Below are 21,516 nucleotides of genomic sequence, written 5' to 3' on the forward strand. Positions count from 1 at the left end.
TGGCAGTGTTCAAGGCCAGGTTGGACACAGGGGCTTGGAGCAACCTGCTCTAGTGGAAGGTGTCCCTGCCTGTGGCAGAGGGTTGGGACTGGATGAGCTTTAAGGTCCCTTCCAACACAAACCAGTCTGGGAGTCTATAATTCAGCGATCAAAGTCTGTATTAGTCACAAGACACTGAAGTAAGAGCAGTTTTCTTGTGTACTCAACACAAAGCAGTTGTGTAGTACCTCTATAAAACGCCAGTTGGCAGTGATCTCTCTAAATTATCAAGCACTGCTCATCAATTCAATGCCTGTTTTAGAAGATCCCAGTCCTGCCAAAGGAGAAATCCTCACGAGTTCTGCCATTTAACTGTGATTAGGACATAAACAAACGTGTCCACCCACATAAACACATACACTCACACATTGCTATAGCACAGATGTCTTTTCATTTTAGAATATATGTAGTCTTCCAAGGACATCGCAGTCAATGTAAAACTCATTCCTTCTCCCTACTAACCTTGGGACTGCCTCTTGGAGCAAGTTTAACATATAGGACTGACCATGGGCTTTCGCACTGAATGTTCAGTGTTCAGACCCTGCTGATGGCCAGTGCACAAAATGGATCCGTTTTACTGCCTTACCATTTATACTGTCACTTACTGCTAACAACTGATTTTTATTAACCAGTTTAGAGATAGGGCAATGGGAAATACAGACTGTTGTGCACTCTTTTCTATAGCACTCAGCCATAATTTCAAGCATTACAATTGTCCTGAATGTCCCAAACATTTTTTTTGGGGGGGGCCTTTACTGAAATAACAATTAAGGTATTAAGGAAGAAGGACTGGTTTAAACTCTGTTAGAGAACGTATCTTAGTGCTAGCAATTAAATGCTAAAATTCAAGTTTACATATGTCTGCCCAATATGATTTCTAACCTTTATCCATCTTTTTTTTTTGACAGTCAGCCTAAGTTTCCTTTCTTTTTCCTAGATACACATGCGCCTTCTCTTTGCAATGCCTCCTGATTTTAATCCCTCTCATATACTTGCCTGCCTACCTCAAGGCTCTTCTCTGCCCTTGCTCAGAAAGGAAACATAAAACCAGCTTTCCTCTTTTATTTTTAGGCTCCTTGCACTATTAATTCAATTACTTCATTACATTCGTTCCAGTGCATTCTGAAAAGAAAAGCCACATTATTGAAGGAGCTTCCCCAGCCACACAGATATACCAACAATTATTATAGGGAACATTCATTTGTAGAACTAATGAAGGTTCTCATTTAAAATGCTCCATAAAGATATTCATCGATATTGAAGATATCCTCAAATTAACCACTGCATTTGTAACACAAACAAACACAGAGGCTGGATTGTGGCTGGTTTAAAGATCTGCTCTATGAAACTAGTAGAGGCACTATGCTGAGGATCTTGCTATTGAGCTGCGGGACTAAAGAACAAAGCCCTAGAAAGTTCTTTTTATTTCTTCTCCAAGCAGTACCTGAAATCTTGGTTGCAATCCGTGTTGTGATGGGTGGCCCAAAGCCCTTGACTGTGCTGGCTTTGATGGTGAATGAATACGTAGTCCCTGGGTATAATCCTACAAAGAGGTGATGTGTTTCATTCCTTAGCTTGAAGACTTTCCCTCTTTGGCTGGACAGGTCAGCACTGGGATCCAGAGACCCAACGGCCTTGTACGTGATCTGCAAATGAAGAACAAGGAAGGTCAGGAGATAAGGAGCCTGCTGCAACTGGCCTTTCTTTGCTCCCCTATTTTGCCATCTCTGGAGACCAGACACTGAACACACAAGGACAGATGTAACTTCAGTATCTCCAGTGGGTGGTTCTGTATTTGGATGCTGCCAAACAAACATGACAATTTTTCCAAGGCTTTACTTAGAGAAAAACTAATTTCTTCTCTTCACTAAAACCTCAGCACGAGCTGATTTACAACAGAAAATGCAAAGAACTGCTTTTGGTTCCAAAGCTCAGAACTGCAGCCAACCCAGAGCACAGAGCACAATGGGCAGAACTTCCATGAGAATTTCCCATACAACCCCCCCAGCATGTGAAAACATTGATGAAACATGGATACATTTTCCATCAAGTTTTTTAATTTCCTCTCATAAATGGTCTTCTCCTGAGATTCTCCTGAGACTGCTGAAAGCAATGGGAATGACACCAAAGTCTGGGGAAGTCTTTTCCTTTGCAGAAGAGAATACACTGAAATTAAATGCTATGTTTAAATGAAATAAATATCATCAAGTCTTTAGACCAAAGCTCTTCTTCTCTGATTTGTAAGTCAGCTTCTGATAGCATTTCCCTCCCTGTGCTGAGCCTCAGGTTGCAGGTTTACACATGGCACCGTGCCTGGTTTTTGCCTGAGAGAACAAGTCAGCAGGTTACAGACCTGGAGAGCTGCTCATGAAAACATACGCGGCTGGAGCTAACACACCTTTAGAGCAATCCAGGCTGAAAGCTCACCTCTGGAATACTGCTCAAGCTCCATTATGCTTCCCCACAGCCCCCCTGGTGACATACAGACACCTGCAAGTAAAACTCATGACTTATTTACCAGCCAATTCCTTGCCTGCGTTCCAAATTCAATCCAAAGGCAGCTCAATTTCCACGGAGCTGTCAATATAATGTAACGTGCTACAGTGCTCTCCTAACCTCTCCTGATATTATGGGATCCTCGCTTATTTGTAATGAAACACTATGAATAAATCAATGTATGTTAATACACCAAGTCTTCAATTTTTTATGAAGGACTCCACAGAATGTTATTCCCAGCTTTGCTGAAACAGCCTCTGAAAAATTTTAAGTCACTTCATGCAGGAGGAAAATGGTGCATTTTGAGCAAAAATAAATATACAGTGCTTAAAAAGGGAGACTTTAATAATAACTGGATAAATAGAGACACAAGCTGATGCTACTGACACCAGAGGAGGTGTGAGGGTGAACCCCATGATATGGACCCCATGATATGGACAGAGAAGAACAATTGGTGCTGACACCCAAGACGAGGCAGCACAACAGGGAAGGGCCATCAGTTACACCAGACCCACAGAGCAGCAAGACGTTACAAAAGCAGGAATTACAACCTGGTTTTAAATTCTTATTACTTGCCAGAAACATGAGAAAGAGAGAGATCTCAGCACTATGGTCATTAAACTAAAGTCATGCAGGGAAGATAAATGTTTATCCTGGCTCCTTTTCCTTAGGTAAGGTGAGGACCATGCAATGCACATGGCCTGCGACAGTATTCTGACAGTTCTTATTGCCTCAAGGTACTGCAAGGCAAGGGAATCTGTGCAAAACCACCATCAGAGTTGGAGTGAGCATCAAAGACCTTAACTTGAGACATGACCCAGTCAATGCCATAGCCAAATCCAGAAAGAAAAATGTATTTATGCTGTGAAGAGTGAACTGCTGCAATCCGTGTGCTCTGTTTGCAAATCAAATGCTAGAGAAATAGAAATTTCATACCTTCCCATAAGTGAATCAGCAAAACAGGAGTTTGGGGAAAATGAAAGGGAACTTCCTACTTCTTAATGCTTAAACCACATTCACAGGATGCCCAGGGAGTGCCTTTGCGAAATCAGGGATATTTATTTTCAAGAAGGCTATAAACCTCAGTGGAAGATGCACTTGTCCTTGATCTCCATATAAATAAAAGCACTCAGCTGCCTTCACCAGTTCTAAAATCACTACAAAAACAGTTGTTTTTCTTCATTAAAAACCCTATTCCCTTAAGGCAAATAGAGCTAGAAAAAAAAAAAGCTTTCAAGGGAGGGTGGGGGAGGGAAGAAAGGCACTGATTAAAAAACCCAAACCACTACAACAGCCTTTCTTTTTCCTGTTGACTATAGAAGAGTAGAAGGGACCTTAAAACAAGCTGGGTCAACTCACAACAAGTGGGGAAAGAGAAGACTGTACTTAAGAGGGAGAAAGTTTACAATCTGAGATTATAGTCTGGCAGTTTTCAGGATGACTGCTCATTCAAATTAGACCTCAACATTGCCCCAAACTCTTTTAGAGGATATGTAAAGTACAGTAAAGAGAGATCCATGGCATTACCAAATTGTGAGATGCTTATTTCTGCAGCAGGCTCCATGATATGAACCCTGCTAAACCAGGGGATGAGCAGACATTCAGAAAAAGCAATCCTTGGCCACAAAGCACAACAGTTACCTTGAACACACCAACAGGACCTGAATGCCACACAGAGAACAGGAGAACAATAGTGCAAAATTCCATCTGGAGAAGAGAAGGCTCCTTAAGGGGAGACTTTAGAGCAGCTCCCAGTGCCTAAAGGGGCTACAAGAAACCTGGAGAGGGGCTTTGGACAAGGGCCTGTAGGGCCAGGACAAGGGGAATGGCTTTAACCTGCCAGAGGGGAGATTGAGATGAGCTCTTAGGCACAAGTTCTTCCCTGTGAGGGTGCTGAGGTGCTGGCACAGGGTGCCCAGAGAAGCTGTGGCTGCCCCATCCCTGGCAGTGTTCAAGGCAACTCCAGCTACAATTACATCTCTCCTTGCCAGAGGAGTCCCATGCAGTGCTGGCTGCATGCTCCCTCCTGACCTGGCACACATCTGACACACTGCTCGGCCCACAGGCTGCCCATCAGCTCTGCACTCCTCGTAGACAGGATCATCTCCAGTTACTGAAGTTGTTGGTATTTCATAGAATCACAGAATAGTTTGGGTAGGAAAGGATCCTCAAATGTCATCTAGTCCAACCCCCCTACAATGAGCAGGGACATCCTCAAGTAGATCATGTCGCTCAGAATCACGTCCTTACTGCAATACCTGGAAAGTGCCACACCAAATGCATTTGTGCTTCTGCCTCTGTGGCAGAAGACTTCTCTTACAAAAAGAAAAGATGCTGTAATGTATGACTTCTGTGTTGGGTTCCATGTATAAATTCATCATGTATCAAATTATAATGGGGTGAAATGAAGACACTGAGAAGCTGCCACTCTTCTTACTTGATTTAAACTAGAATTTCTGAAGCAAGAAGAATTTCAGGGAATCAGACACTGAAAAATTTTCAACAAGAAACTACGGAAATTTCCAACTCTGGAGTAGTTTATAAAGGCACAGAAACACGTCTGGAGAAGAAATACATCTCTTTCCTGGAATAAGAAGGACACTGAACAAACCACCTGCTCTTCTAGTTGGTATGCTGAGTATTTATCTGAATTTCTTGTTCCAAGTGTTGAACCATTTCATTACAAAACAAACAAGAGATTCTAATCCAGAAAATGGGATGACTCAATCACTCGAAAGCAGCTGTCCTGAATTATTTTGAAATAAGCTATTTTAAAGACAAGCCAAGTCATGTAATACTTCTGTGTTCTGAGAAAAGGAAACAACAATATTAATTTAAACACTTAAAAACCTAGACAGAAAACAAATAAAATACTGAAAAATATATTTAAGAATGTCACTCTGATTGAAATATTGAAAATATTTGGGTTTATTCTGATGCAGAACAAATGCAAATATAAAGATGAGGAAATTTCTCACAAGACTGAAACTCTATGTTTTTTAACCAGCTTTCTGGTTATCTCCTGCATAGCAACCTAAGTTCAAAGTTGCCTGTCCTCTGCAAACTGGAATGGCTGTCCAGAGCTTGCATGGGTAATACAGAGCTTACACCTTGGCTCCAGGGAAAACTTGATGGTCCCAAGGGAAATTTTGAGTAGCCAACACTGTTGTGGTTCTAATCACAGCAAAACCAGGGCAGGCTAAATACAGCAAACCCAAGAAATATACATTAATAAATCCTAAATCTTCCTGTGATCCTCCTTCACTGAGTTAATGAAATGGTTCTCAAACTGAAGCAACAACAGCAGTAAATCTGAAGTAATCAGAAAGTCAGATGGCAAAGGGGTCAGGGAAGGATGAAGAATAGCCACATTCCCACTGGATAGGAGGGACAGAACCCTGATGCCATCACTCACTGAGCTGGATGGGAACGATGCACTCAGGAGGCGCACAGACGATTCAAGCCCCTGGTCAATGTGCAAAGTCTGGCTACACGAGTCCAAATTCTTTGTAACACGTAAAGCAGGTCAACAGTACAAGTTCACATTTAGTGGAAACTACAAAAAAAGGCTTTACATATTCAATTTCCCAGTGTTCACTGATATATAACTGCTATGGTAGACTATGGAGAATAAAACATCAGAGTAAACAGATCAGAGTAAAGAATAGGATGCTTAGTGAGTTTACTCCTTATTGTTACTCAAGCAGACATCCAATCTACACCAGTGCACCCTCAGTCCCCATTCACCAGAAGCATCCCCTCTTACTCCATCCTCCCCTCTGGTTTTCATCCATTTTAAGAGTTCAGAACATTAACTCCTTGAAATCACTGAGCAAATAAGATATTAACAACCACGAAGATAAAGATATAATATTAAGAACATAAGCACAGCTTTTCTCTCCTTCACAGAGCCTAATTTAACACAATCTGCTAGGGAAACGTGAACACTTTGCTAACTGTCATCATCCGCAACTGGAAAACTTGTATTGCAATGTGAGGATTTATGAAACACTCATTGTGAAGGGAAAGACCAGAGCAGAGCTATTAACTGAACTAGGAAGCACAAGGCTATTTTCCACTGCAAATCTTTCTTCAGAAGAAAACACATAATAAATTAAAAAAACCCAACATCCTTAACCCACTTCTCTTCCTATACCCCTCAGGTGTTGGGCAACTGTGTGCCCACACAAGGAAAGGGAGACTGTGATACTGGAATATATCATTATACATAAAATAACATGTTATATATTCAACAAAGATGCTGCGAGGGCTGGAGCAGCTCTGCTCTGGAGCCAGGCTGAGAGAGCTGGGCTGGGGCAGCCTGGAGAAGAGAAGGCTCCTGAAGGGGAGACCTTAGGGCAGCTCCAGTGCCTAAAGGGGCTCCAGGAAACCTGGAGAGGGGCTTTGGACAAGGGCCTGTAGGGACAGGACAAGGGGAATGGCTTTAACCTGCCAGAGGGGAGATTGAGATGAGCTCTGAGGCAGAAGCTCTTCCCTGTGAGGGTGCTGAGGCACTGGCACAGGGTGCCCAGAGAAGCTGTGGCTGCCCCATCCCTGGCAGTGTTCAAGGCCAGGTTGGACACAGGGGCTTGGAGCAACCTGCTCTAGCGGAAGGTATCCCTGGCTGTGGCAGGGGGTTGGAACTGGATGAGCTTTAAGGGCCTTTCCAACCATTTCCAGTCATCACAAAATGGTTTTTGTGATGATTCTATGATTCTATATCCATAATATGTTTCATCAGCTGCATCTTGAAAATGTCTGCTCAGCCTCAGTATCAGCCATCAATCAGAACACAAAGTCCACAAGGACTTCCCAGTCTGCTCAAGAAGTTCAATGAATACTCAGCAGTTCACCCTCCACTTCAGCAGCTATCCTGTGCTCGGGTGCCTGCTGAATCTCTACAAACACAGACAGTAACACAAGTCCTGTGACTTTTACTCCATCTTTGCATGGTGGAGGCAGGAGAGGGGCTTTGTCCTGTGCTTTTTTAAATCATAGAATCACAGTATGGTGTGGTTTGGAAGGGACCTAAAAGATAATTCAGTTCCATACCCCCCTGCCATGGCGGGTTAATAAAAGTATCAGGAGTCTAGCTGGAAACTGGAAGTTAAAAAAACAGAATTCCTGTAGAAAAAAGGCTACATATTCTTAAAAATGTGGTAATTAAACAGGGAAACGGACTATCAAGTGGCAAATCAAATTACCCTTTGGTTTTAGACCTTCCTTTAGAGGAATGCATTATGGCACAATCATTAGGCCCTAAGCTTAATAAAAGAACGAACTGTGATAAATATCATTTCACTGTAATGGTCTTTCTTTTCCCTCCACTACTAAACCCCCTTGGGAACCCCCAATGGCTGTTCAAATTCTCTTTAATCCTATGAAATAAATAAATTAACAAGATGGAATATTCTGCTCACATCAGGGCTGATGTATCCACTCAGCCTTCCCATGCATTTCATACATTTGAGTAAGCTTTCACACTGATGAATAACTGAGTTGTCAGAATTTCATGTGTTCATAACCTTAAAACTGAGGGCAGCAAGCTCTAATGTCTCAGTATTGAGAACTAGCCAGTCAAGGCAAAAGAATATGCTCATATGTTTCATCCCACCACGGTTGATCCCAGTATACACCCCACTTTGTCTTCCATCTTTTGTCATAGGGAATTAATCAAACACACCAAGCAGAATTTTCCTCTGTACAACCATATTCACCATCAAACATCAATGCTTTCAGTTTCCCCTCTGATTTTCGCAATTGCAGCCTCTTCCAACGCAAATGGTAAGCACTGCTGTTAAATCAAACACCACTTTGTATATACATTCTGCAACCTTAGATCTGTTTTCCATTGTAGTGACAGCCTGCATAGCAGTTTGGGAAAGCCAGTTGAAACCTACAAATCCGTTACATTACCCCCTACATCCCCATTGACATTTTCTGCCTCTGTCTTTATCAAACAGCCCATTCTGCCTCCCCATATCCCTTGTACAACATCCAACCCCCAACTCCTGCAGATGCTTTGGATCTGATGGGTACCCACAATACTTTTGGGTCTTTTTACCTGTTTTCAGTTAGTAATGCCTCAAGACTGAACCCATCTCTTGCTATGGACCAGAGAGGCGCCAGAACTAGGACCATCACACAGCCACTGTGTGCATGACTGTGCCATGGCAGGGGGTTTGGAAGTAGATGATCTTTAAGGACCCTTCCAACCCAAGCCATTCTATGATTCTATAATGTCAGACCCTGACTCATGTCTCTTACTTTACTGAGCTACAGGAAAACAAAGCTTTTCCCTGACTTTATGCTGTTTTTTGAACTCACTCCTGTCTTGTGCAGCAAGATCTGGAACCAAGACTTAGTTTTTAACCATTGGTTCTTATCGCACCGAGCTGCATGCTGCGGCATGGCTGGTGCACTGCCTGCAGAAGGGGCACTGGGAATAAGGCTCCCTGTCACTGCCACAAGTGTCAGCTCCTCCCGTGCTGCTCAGCAGGCGGTGGATGAGGAGGGCAGCGTGCTCCTGACCACAGCAGCCTGAGCTGCAGCCACAGCCCACACCAGGGCTGCCCCGTGGACCCGTGCACTGCCACCACATCCCCAACAGCCCCACCACCGGCCTGCTTGGGCTGACAGCAAACCACTGAACTGAGAGAATAGAGCTGCTGGCATCCCAGAAAATGAAAACCACCCATCAGCCACAGCTATAATGCCTTTCTTTTAAACGGGGCCCCAGCTTGAGTGAGGCCAGAGGAGGCCATGGAGCTGCTGCGAGGGCTGGAGCAGCTCTGCTCTGGAGCCAGGCTGAGAGAGCTGGGCTGGGGCAGCCTGGAGAAGAGAAGGCTCCTGAAGGGGACACCTTAGAGCAGCTCCAGTGCCTAAAGGGGCTCCAGGAAACCTGGAGAGGGGCTTTGGACAAGGGCCTGGAGGGACAGGACAGGGGGAATGGCTTTAACCTGCCAGAGGAGAGACTGAGGTGAGCTCTTAGGCAGAAGCTCTTCCCTGTGAGGGTGCTGAGGCGCTGGCACAGGGTGCCCAGAGAAGCTGTGGCTGCCCCATCCCTGGCAGTGTTCAAGGCCAGGCTGGACACAGGGGCTTGGAGCAACCTGCTCTAGTGGAAGGTGTCCCTGCCTGTGGCAGGGGGTTGGAGCTGGATGAGCTTTAAGGTCCCTTCAACACAAACCAGTCTGGGATTCTGATTCTGTGATTTTGAAAACCACTTAACTAGAGACATTGCTACTTCCCAGCTACATAATCCTCTCTTGAACAAGAATCACTTCTATTTAACCAGAAGACAACCAGGCAGATGCAGTGGTGCACCAGCCTTAGTGTTTATGCCCTACTTAGTGAAGCTTTAGAGAAGCTCAGTGCTCAGGTGTCTGGAGCCCAGCACCAGTACATTCACACCCCACTAGAGTGTGCAGAACACTTCCTTGACTGCCAGGCTGTGGCCCTGCCTGCCTATAAGGAACAGGAACTTCCCTCCTGCGCTTTCCTATGGCACTTGCTTCAAATTTCTAACAGGGTCAGCACAAAACTTCACAAACAGATGAGAAAGAAGTTTGTCACAGGCAAAGTGTGATTTTCCAGGGCTATAAATCATCACACAGTTCATAGAAGTGCCAGATAAGGGAGCTGGGTGTCCATGGAGAGCACTGGATGTGTTTCACAGGCTCCAGCACTGCAGGTGGAAGGCAGGGGGACAGCTGAAAGACTTCACACTTGACAACACCTTGGGAAACAATAGGCTATTTAGTTGTAAACCTTGCTTTACATACTTGGTGCTCTATCAAAGCCTCCAGAAAACTTTACTTTTCCCTGTTTCAGCAAAATGAACACAAAAACCCTGATGCATTAAAGTCTGACTGAAATATTACTGAACTCAAAGTTACCCAAACATTTCCTGCCTGTCCTGAGTCGCTGCCTCAGGGAAGCAGTGTCCCCCAGGCCAGGGGTTAAGATCCACGTGCAGTTTGAGTGACCCATGCAAATAACTTCTCCTGGTGGAAGAAAACCACCTCTAGCTCCTGGTGTGACCTGCAAGTTGTTTCTTTGAATTCAGCATGTCCTGAGGGTGCACAAGGTGAAGAAGGTGTTACACTGAGCATCTCAGCTGCTGCCAGTTCAGGCACCACTGACCTTCCAGACATTTTGCAAGGCTTCTCCTCCATTCGCACTTCATCTGGATCACTCTCACATAGTCAACACTGAGTTTTGAAACCTCTCTTTTTGAACCTGAGTGTGTCTCACTCCGAAAATACCCAATAGCAAGAGCAGCTTCAGGTATCAGAGCAAGGAACAGCAAGGAATACCCATTCCCAACCACAGCTTTCCCTTCCTACCTTCTAGCTGGACCCGACAACAGGAGGATTAGAAAGATATTCTTAAAATTCCATACGTATTCCTTCCACAGACTAGCATGATCGGGCTCCTCCCTGGTCACTGCACACCAGGCTAAGCGATGAAGATTTAACTGCCCCTTCCTCTTCAGTGACATCTCTTTGGATCAAGGCTTAAGCTGAATAACAACAATTAGCACTGCTGAATTTAAACGTGACCATACAACGCCTTCTCCCAGCCTAAAATGTACTTAAGAATGAAAATCAGCTCTTTTCTTCCCACAGCCTCTTGCTCAGCATCATTCTCAGAACCACCCTTCATGGTGGTTCTGCACAACTACCAAATGCTTTAAGAAGCTGATGCAATACAGGGAGTAAATGATGAAGCAGCATCGCTGTCAGCTGAAGCTCACAGCAAAGGCAGTCACAGATTCAGGAGGCAGAGCCCGACTTTTGTTATACTGCTTTTTCTGCAGAAATCTGTATCTCCTGGTATTAATTCTATATTTAATCTTGGCACAACTGGAGTTTCAGCAGAAAATTAAAGATCTTTTCATTTGCTTTCCAAAGGTGAAACATAATTGGTGTTCTGTATAATTTTAAGTAGCTTATTCCCTTTGCTATAGAAACTCTGCTCAAGTTGCCAGCCACATGAAAACTGGCTCAGTCCGCACTCCTGCTCACACCATGACCGTCTGGAAACACTTACCACTTGCAGTTCCAGGGCTGGAATCCAGCAGAGTGCAAATCATAAACAACCAGGGCCCTGGATGCGAGATATACTTTAGATTTCAAGTTGAAAGCTGGGAGTGTCAGAGGGGAAGGACTCAGCTCTGTGTTTTTACATCAAAGCACACAAATAGTTTGTCTAGCTCACCTCCATCTTCACAGCCCAGCACAAGTCTCGCTTGATGTGAAAGGTAAGACATAAAGAACATAAGGAACCCCTTCTTTTCCACATATATTATCAGAGCTGCTTGTTTTCTTAGAGGAAACAGCAGAGAGGCACAATCCTTCTGTAACACCCTAAATGGGCTGTTGCTCCCTGTGTTTTTTAAGGAGTGCAGTATCAGAGACTGTACTCCCCCTGACTGCTTGGGGTGACCTCTGCTAATATGGTCATAGAGTCATCACAGACTCACAGACTGGTTTGTGTTGGAAAGGGCCTTAAAGCTCATCCAGTTCCAACCCCCTGCCACGGGCAGGGACACCTTCCACTAGAGCAGGTTGCTCTAAGCCCCTGTGTCCAACCTGGCCTCGAACACTGCCAGGGATGGTCAAACCAACCTGATACCTATGGGCATTACAAGAAAATAAATTTTTCTGGATGTGGGCTAAGGAAAGCAGGAGGGCAGTTTTCAGGATGCACATCACCTGCCCTGACTGCATCCTGTGATGGAAATGGAGGCACTGGCATAGGGAGCAACCTCTGCACCATCCAGGGATGCTGGGGAACTTGCTTCACCAGTTAGAAACAATGAGAGTGGTAAAAGCTCCTATTTATTTCATAAAGCAAACTAAAGCATGCACTTTTTTCATGAACTTGCTGAAATAGACCATTACATGGGAGGTGGAGGAGGGAAAGGTGCCAGATCAGCTAATTCAATTCAGGTACATATCCACAGCTTCCCCAGAATGCTAAAACCAGCAGCAGACAGGAGATGACTAACAGAAGCAAAAGCAGCATGGACTGGCCAGATGACAACTTAAACCCCACAACTATGGCTATGTAGAAAGTCTTACAAAGGTTCTGATACTCATAAGGAACAAAATAAGAAGTCTGGCTCCACACCTCAACACACCAGCAAGGTATTACTGTCAGTAAGAATACACATTACACCAACCTGACGCACCTAAGCAAATATCCCGAGCCCAGCAAACCACTCAAGCACACATTTAGCTTCCCTTACTGCCAAGGGAATTTAAAGTGCATTTCCCCATGCTCATCTCCAAATCAGAGGATAAGCACATCATGCCCAGAGTGTTTTTATCCTAAGATCAACCTGTGAAAACTCACACAAAGGAATAAAAGATTCATCTTCAATCAAGGAGTCACAGAGCACTAACGTGAGAACTCACTTGGAAATCAGTTCTGACACAATCCAGGGCCACAATGTTTGGCCTATCTTTCCTCTTTCACACAAGCATCCCTGAATCAAACTTCATGTCTGTATGCTGAATTTTTGGTCCTTTTTTCGCCTGGATCTTCCCATTTCCAGACTTGGAGCCGATGTGGAAACACTGGCATCTCAAACAGCAAATATCCATTAATAAGATGCATAAGAGAGGTCATGCTTTGCTTATCATCAAATAAGTTGATTGCCTATAACTCACCATGATCTCCATACACTGAGGAGCTTTCCATACCATGCCAGAAAGGCAGAATGCCTTACAGTGGAGGGTACGACCAGTTTTTGGCATTGTGTGTTAAAGCAAAGACTCTGTAGTGTCTCAAGTTATGCCATCACGTTGTCCCAACTTTGGATTTATCTCACCAGACAGCTTAAAAAGCAGCTGTACAGAGGAAGGGAAGGATGGAAAAAGGCTGTGCGATTCCCGAACTCATTTTTCTGCTTTTTAAATGAATACCTCCACCCTGTCGAGCATAATTCCTAAAATACAGGCTGACCAGTTGCAAAGATTCTGAGAAGTGCTGCAAATCTAATCCAGCCCTACAGAACCAAAAAGACAATCCAGCTCCCCCACTAATGCACACCCATCATAAATAACAGGACAAGAAATTCGTCCTGAAGCCAAGGGTAAAAATCCTTGTTTTCATTTTCTAAGTTAATAGCAAATAAATCCACCTGGGCTCCTTCAGCTTCTGCAATGTTCTAGCAGAAATATGGTCAGCTCTGCAGGTAGATAACAGCGGAGAAAATAAATTTGTATATGCAAAATATTTGCTTGGGATTTAGTGGTTAAGATGCTGTCCTGCATATTAGTATTTATAGCAAGATGGAAGACATTTTCCTGAGCAGCTTTGCAAAGGTTCTCATGAATGTGACTGAGCTGCTCAGTAGTGGTAATTTAGACAGTAGAGCTGCTGCCACATCTTGCTATCACAGTGTGGTACAACACTGAGGACCCAGGCCCATCTCCCGGGGTGGATTTGGGAAGATGGAGACAGGGAGTACAGGCCCTGGTGGAACTGGTACCATAGCAGGTTACAGTGGGCACGCACCTCAGCCGCTATGCAGCATCTTCTCCCTGAAGCAGAGGGAGCACCCCAAACAGGGAACACCTATAGCTCAAGCAGCTTGGGATAGTTGCGTTAGGAAGAGCATGAGGAAGCCCTGCACTGCATGAATGAAAAGCAATACCACCATGGAGGGGGTACCAACCCTTGCCTGGGTGTGATGTGCCCCCAACACCTCTGCAATGTGTGGATGTGAGGCACCCACGAGAGCTCCAGTACAGTTGAGAAGCCCAGGTTCAATGGAGGACAGGAACACCCCATCCCCAGGTATACCCCACCACCACCACCACAGCACAAACCCTGTTTCAGAGCAGTGCAGGAGCCAAGCCTGGGGGTTGAACAACCTTCTGCCTAAAAACCTTTTCCGACAATCTTTCTACATCTCAACTTCATACATTTTGTATCACCTCAACCTTAAAGGATTGGTCATATGTTTTCATGTGAAAAAGCCATTCAGCTCTCCCAAAACCATGAATTCGTAATCCTCACACAACATCCTCCTCTGTCCCACCCTTGCTCTCTCTCAAGGGCACACAACTTTACACTGTGATTTCACTATCCATCCTGATCATAATATTTCACTGGAATAAATGGATCCTGTGCCTGATATATCAGTGCCTTTAAAGAGACTTCACAGTGTTTCCACCCCCAGGGCTTTCATTTGTGCACAGACTATTTACCACTTCTGCTAAATAAAGTCACTGTTGCTCATTTCCCCTTGAATAAATCCTGGACCTGATTCTTTTATGTCCCAGGGAGAGCCCAAAGTCAGAAGAGAGCTGGAAATCCTCTGTCACCTTGGAAAAACATCATCCCTTGTTCCTCATGACACAACTGCTTTGGCGCGAATACCTGGGATTACAATTTTTGCAGACACATTGGGTACTATGTGAATAAAGTCTTGCTACTATTGCAGACAAGGTTGTCTCCAATCAGGTTTGCTGCAGTTCTGGTTTATTCACCTGAGCTCTATTTCCACAAAAGCCAGAGGCTGTAAAATGCACAGGGTCTAAAGCAAGTTAACAATTCCAACCAAAAATATGTTTCTTTTTTTTTAAGTGACTTCTCCCGCTATGGCATCTCTGAGCTATCCATCAGCTGACAGCTACAGCTCAGCCAGCAACTAAATACTCTTTGTAGAGGGGAAAAAACATACAGTACCCTAAAATGCAGAAAATGCATTCAGAAGTCCAAAGCTGAAGCAATGTTCCTCCCCAACCCTTCATAGTGCTGCAGTATCACTGGGAGCATCTCACTGGCCCTGTGCCCAGGATACTGGAAAGAACTGGCCAGACAGGGATGTTTAGAGGATAAGGTCTAAAAAGCAAGTGCCCACCAGCCTCGACCCACCTTTGTGTGATGTTCTATTTGTATCTGCTTTCTCTGGGCAGAAACTTCGAGAGAGGGGTTTCTCCTCCTCTGCTCTGGGGCAACATCACAAAAGGGATGTGGAACTGTTGGAGCAAGTTCAAAGGAGGCCACGGAGATGCTGCAAGGGCTGGAGCAGTTCTGCTCTGGAGCCAGGCTGAGAGAGCTGGGGTCTCATAATCACACGATGCCCAAATCCTTCTCTTCCCATCCCTGGGATGTCACTCTGCCTCTCCTGAGTGCTGTTATCACACTCGCCCACTCCAAGTTACTGACCCAGGAGCCAGGATATATTTTGAAGCTTGGCAGAGCCTCTGTTCCAGGCACATGGACCCAGTGAGGAACCTGAGCAGAGTGAACACCAAAGCAGTGTATTTTCACAAACACCAAAATCCTGCTTTCGTCAAATAGAACTGCTGGTCAAAAGAGGGGAACATGTCCAAACAGGCAAGTCTGAGAACTATATCAGTGAAGGCCTCAGACAGCACTGGGATCAGAGGCTGATTTATTTTGCTCACACATGGACAAACTCAAGCCAGCTCTGGACCTTTCTTCCCATGTTATGTTGATCTTTTCTTTGGTTTTTGTTCAATTTGAGAAAACAAAGGCATTCACTCCAACACTGACCAGCACAGAGATAACTGTATCAAGTGCATGATGGTGTATTTTACACTGTAAGGGGGGTTTTTTCAGCTGTACTATTTTGTTTTCTGAACGCACATTGTGGAGACCACATGAATGAGAAGTGAAATGTTAAGCTCTCCAGATACCTCTCAGCTCCAATTCTGGTTTTATGGTCCTGTAATCCACTTCCCATCCTCATGAAAACACTTCTATTTCACTTTTAAAACGTTTTGCAAATCTCTTGGCATAATCCATTTGCTGTACTCCATTACACTGCCTGCTCTTGAGTTCAGAACAAGAGTGAAAGAACATAAGTTTCTGTTCCCTTTTTTAATGGTCTGTTGGATTTTCCTTCTATCTCATCTGCAGGAATACAGTCAGCTATAAATTGTGGTCATGGGATAGTCCATTAGATTGGCTCCATCTCTCCTCTTCTTTGTTCTCCACACCAGCAGTGGTATTCTGAGCAATCTTCTCTCCACCCCTCTTTTTTATCACGGAATTCCTTGTGATGCTCCAAAGATGCATTGGACTGGCTTAGGTTCCATTAAAAGGCATCACAGTTAAAGAACTATCAAAAGACAAAGTTTAAAATAGTGCAATTTATAGTTCCACCTCCCCCTTTAGGATAATGTAGCTCTGCTGCTTCTTTCTCTTTCATTAATGTGCTGTAAAATCAAGCGCCAACCTGTCAGCTGAGTCTGACTAGCTCCACCCCTGCTTTAGAAATGAGAAGCAACATCTCTATAAAGCCTGTACTTCAACTCTTTGGTCCCCCCACCAGATACTTTTACCTGGGCAAGGATCTTTCGTGGCCTCCATGAGAACCAGTGGGAGCTTACACCAAGTCTGTCCTGTCTGGTGCAATTGTCTCTCTCCCCTCAACTCCTGAAGTGTTTTGAGGGGGCAGAAGTAGAGGAAAGCAGCTTGGCTTCTCAGTGACACTGTCACATAGAACCAAGAAAAGCCCTGTTGCCAACACCACTGCTGTGTAAACGTCTGGACACAGAGCTGGAGTGAGCGGTGGAGAGGCAGAGCCGTGGCACCTTGCTGAGCAACCAGAGAAAGCCAAAAGGTTTAACCTGCCATGGGGAGCAGGTGAACAGGGCTCACTGCTGCAGATGCAGACTTCAGCTCTGCATGCTGAGAATCACAGGATAAAACTCAACTTGAAAGGCTCAGGCACTTTTCAAACTGTTCTTCATTAGGATTCAACTACAAAGCAAAATCAGAGGAGCGCAGAACAGGAACCACTGGGTATCTTCACTGATGATGAAGGCATTTTCTCTCTCTTTAAGGCATTTCTCTCAGTACTCTCTCCCACATTATCTCCAAACACAGTAACCCTAAGCCATGCCTCCTACACTGAAGAGGACTGCAGCAGGGCAATGGGAGCAAAAGGCAGGAAGATCCCCTTCACTCTTTGCAACCCCAGGCAGGTACGTAAAGGACACTTAGTCACAGTGAGTCATGCTGCAGATCCTCCTGATGCCACCCTCCCCTTCATCCATCCAAATCCTTTCCAAATCCTAACATCATTCTGTTCTTCCTCTGGGTGTCTGACGCTTCGCAGGCTATTTGAAAGCTGCTAAGAAAAACACCCAGCCAGGAGAGTTAAATTTGCTGTGCAGTGGTCTGCTCCTGCACAGAAACATCTCAGGATAAGGAAGCATTCCAGGGGCCTCCACAAATCAAAAATGGGGACATTTCAAAACCCTAAATGACACTGTTAGAAAAGCTATGGCTCTTTGTGGTCAAGCTTGAGCTGTAACTTCAACAAAATCCCCCTTGGTTAGTTGCAGGCCTACATTTTCTGACTGTCTCAAGTGATTCATGGCTTCAACCTCAAAGCCTATAGTGGTTCATTCCCAAAGACCATAAAAATAATTGCTTGCTACTGAACATATCAAAGCTGTGAATACAGTATTTTGTGCCAGGTTCTTCTAGCCCAACTTCAAAACTTTACAGACCCCCTATATGTGTTCTCCAAATCTACTGCACCAGTTGAAAGATGGCAATAGGCTTCAAAAGAGAAGTGTAGAAACATTATGCTTAGACATACCTAAACCACTGTAAATATAATACTTTCAGTTGCTGCCTAAACTTACCCTGAAAAAAATAACAGGGCATTTTAGAGAAGGAAAAATATCCTCTATTGACACTTTGAGCTTGCTTAAAGTACAGTTCAAATAGACTTACCAGCTGTTCCTGGACGTACTGCAACGTTAGTGCCTTTTACCAACAAGCATTCAGACTCTGAATAGTAATAATGAGAATGTGAATTTGAATGAGGCTCAGCTCAGGCTCCTAAGTCTAAAGCAGGAGGAGGGTGGCATCAAAATGTGGCAAATTCGAGTGCAGGCACCTGGTCCTGAAAAGTCATGCAGAAAACTTAGTTTATGCTGCTTCTCCTTGGTTCTTATTAAAATAATTTGGAGGCTTGAAAGTGAAACAGGTTTCTGAATTCACCGGGGAGCTGGAGAGAGTCATCGCACAGTAATGGAAAGGCAGATTTTTTTTTTTTTTTAATTGATTCAAATTAAGGGTAATTTATTGGGGGAAAAAAAGCCATGATTTGCATGAAAGACATTGCCTAAAACCACAGCAGTCTAAGTGTGTTTTGATATGTTTTACACATACACACACACGCAGAGACTGTTCGGTGCAGCTCACTGCTAGCAGAGGGAATCAGCCAGCAGTATTGCTCAACACTCCGCTCTTCAGGTTATGATCATCCAGCAAGAGGAAAAGTCCTAACACCTTGCTCTGAGATAACTCAATCCTTCGGCACTTCAGCAGAAGCCTGCCCCCTCCTTAGTCTGTGACAAGCAGCCTGGTCATTCTCATCCACTCTGTCCCTCTCAAGCAATGAAACTTACTTGTCCTCCAGCTTCAGTGAGTCCAAGGACCCCTCATCTTTGTCCTTACGGGAAATCTGAGGTGCCTTTGTTGCACAGCTCTTAGCCCTGGGAAACAGGGAGCAAATCTGAACTACCCCAGGAATATGAGGTTACCACAGAGGGCATCTGAGTCTAGGTCTCAGTCCTGATAATATTGGTGTTTTCTATATCAAAACCATTTGCCAAGGGAAGCCTATTGCTTCATGGGGAAGCTCAAGCCTTTCAGGTTTGGTGCTTCTCACACCTAGATTTGAAACTCCAATGATAAGCCTAGACAAATTATGATGCTGGAGAATTCATGTGCACCTCAACCTACAAACATGCCAACATTTCCTAACCTGAATGCTCTATGCCCTTTTCTGTGCCAGGTTCCCTACAGCCAGAGCTACAGGGATAGTGCCATGAGCTACAAAGGCCAGGATCAACTGAAGTACCAACAGGACCAAGCGGGCATGGCAGCAATGATAAAGAATAGTATTTCTTCCCTCATCCTAGTCAGCTATGGAGCTCCTACCACCATCACCTCCTGGAGATAGCTACTGGACCCTGGATTCCCTTGGATGACAAGCCCATTTCTTCTGGAGCTCTTCCTCACTACAAAGCATCCACACTAGGAGGATTTGTGGTGAATACCTGAGTAAGAAACACCACAAGAAAGGCACACTGCATTTACCTGCCTTCACCACATTCCCTTGCTGGTGTTACCAAGGGGAAGCAAGAAACCAAAGAGAGCTTTGGACAAGGGCCTGTAGGGACAGGACAAGGGGAATGGCTTTAACCTGCCAGAGGGGAGATGGAGATGAGCTCTTAGGCACAAGTTCTTCCCTGTGAGGGTGCTGAGGTGCTGGCACAGGGTGCCCAGAGAAGCTGTGGCTGCCCCATCCCTGGCAGTGTTCAAGGCCAGGTTGGACACAGGGGCTTGGAGCAACCTGCTCTAGTGGAAGGTGTCCCTGCCCGTGGCAGGGGGTTGGAACTGGATGAGCTTTAAGGTCCTTTCCCAAACAAATCAGCCTGGGATTCTGCTGCTGCAAGACTACAAGCAATTTTACCAGAGATCCTGTCTCCAGGAACAGCCTATTTGTGCAGCACACTTCACGCATGCAGGTTATTGATCTCAGTAAGCTAAATTCTCACAAGGGACTTACTCCAGTTTCCATTCCTGTGTACATGCTCTGAACGCTCAAGGATTTGATCGAAGCAATTACTCTCCCTGAGCCATGAAGCAGCTTGAACAGACTCCAAAGTTTGCATTTTGCCATTTGCATACATACAGTTTAACACCAGAGAAGCACAGAAACAGCAATGTTGGCTTCATGCAAGTCTGACTTTTGGGGGAGTTTTCTGTGGAAAACTAATAGTAAAAAGCAGGATCCAATGTAAATCTTACAGTGAAGTGAAAAAAACACTTATTACACGACTAGGAAAACTGCATGAAATGCTGAGGAGCCTCTTACAAAGGGAAAATATCCCACGGTGCAGATGACAAAGGGATCATTTACATTCTCAGTTTGTAAAAAGTAGTGATTAATACAGCCAGAGCAAACGTAAAATGCAATGAGTAACTGAAGTGTTCAAACAAAACTGTCAGTTCAATAATGCTGAATGACAGGGCCAAAGTGTGGGGAAGCAAATCCCAAGGTTCTGTTAGCAGGGAGGAAATTCATAGATCATATGAGGAGAAGAAAAGGTGATTTTGCACCAAAGGAAATAATTACTCTATGAATAAATAAGGATCAGAAGGAACAGTTATATTGTCTTTTCTTCCCCACTGACTGTCTACAAAACTCAAATCTGTTTTAGTTTACAGACTTGCCTAATTAAAGCTCTAAAAATCATATCAATTTTTATGGGCCATTTCTAGGGAAAACTACCATAACTTAAACCAGACCCAGGCTCTGGGATTATTGCATCAAGTTTCTATTAGTTTTCATGGTGCAATAAATTTTTTCAGAATTGCCTCCTGCTGATCTAATTATGATCCTATTTTTAAGCAATTTTTAAAAATTAGAAATGTACTGCAGCCTTGCATTCTTAATGGCTTGAATTTAATGAAAAGTGCAGTGAAGTTGGAAGCCACACAAGCCAGCCTCACAAACCTGCTTTTCACCCTAAGTGCCAAGATGGGTCCAACTCTTCTCCTGGCTCACCAATGCTGGCTCTGGAGGCCAAATCCAACCCACAAGTCTTTTTTCAAATACTCTTTCTTTGAATTGAGTCACACAAACCCAGTGTGACCAGTATATGACGAAGAGCCCTGGGAAGCACAGCCACTTCCCCAGAGCACTGGCCATGTAAGGCAAACAACTTCAGTTATGACTCCTCACTCCATGAAGCTAAGATATTATAGAATCATAGAATGAATGATAGACTGGTTTGGTTTGGAAGGGACCTTAAAGCTCATCCAGTTCCAGCCCCCTGCCACGGGCAGGGACACCTTCCACTAGAGCAGGTTGCTCCAAGCCCCTGTGTCCAACCTGGCCTTGAACACTGCCAGGGATGGGGCAGCCACAGCTTCTCTGGGCACCCTGTGCCAGCGCCTCAGCACCCT

At 44.6% G+C, this 21,516-nt stretch overlaps 1 protein-coding gene across 3 annotated transcripts in view; it reads right to left on the reverse strand.

Moving 5' to 3' along the window:
• The window catches only part of PTPRT (protein tyrosine phosphatase receptor type T), a 447,177-nt gene that overhangs the window by 118,420 nt on the left and 307,241 nt on the right, over nt 1-21,516 (reverse strand). For all 3 annotated transcript variants that reach the window (XM_030502880.1, XM_030502878.1, XM_030502879.1), the window contains one exon: nt 1,484-1,685. In XM_030502880.1, coding sequence (XP_030358740.1) covers nt 1,484-1,685 — 202 coding nt within the window. The remainder of the gene's footprint in view (nt 1-1,483; nt 1,686-21,516) is intronic.

Source organism: Strigops habroptila, chromosome 13 (genome assembly GCF_004027225.2).
Source record: "Strigops habroptila isolate Jane chromosome 13, bStrHab1.2.pri, whole genome shotgun sequence".
Classification (NCBI taxonomy): domain Eukaryota; kingdom Metazoa; phylum Chordata; class Aves; order Psittaciformes; family Psittacidae; genus Strigops; species Strigops habroptila.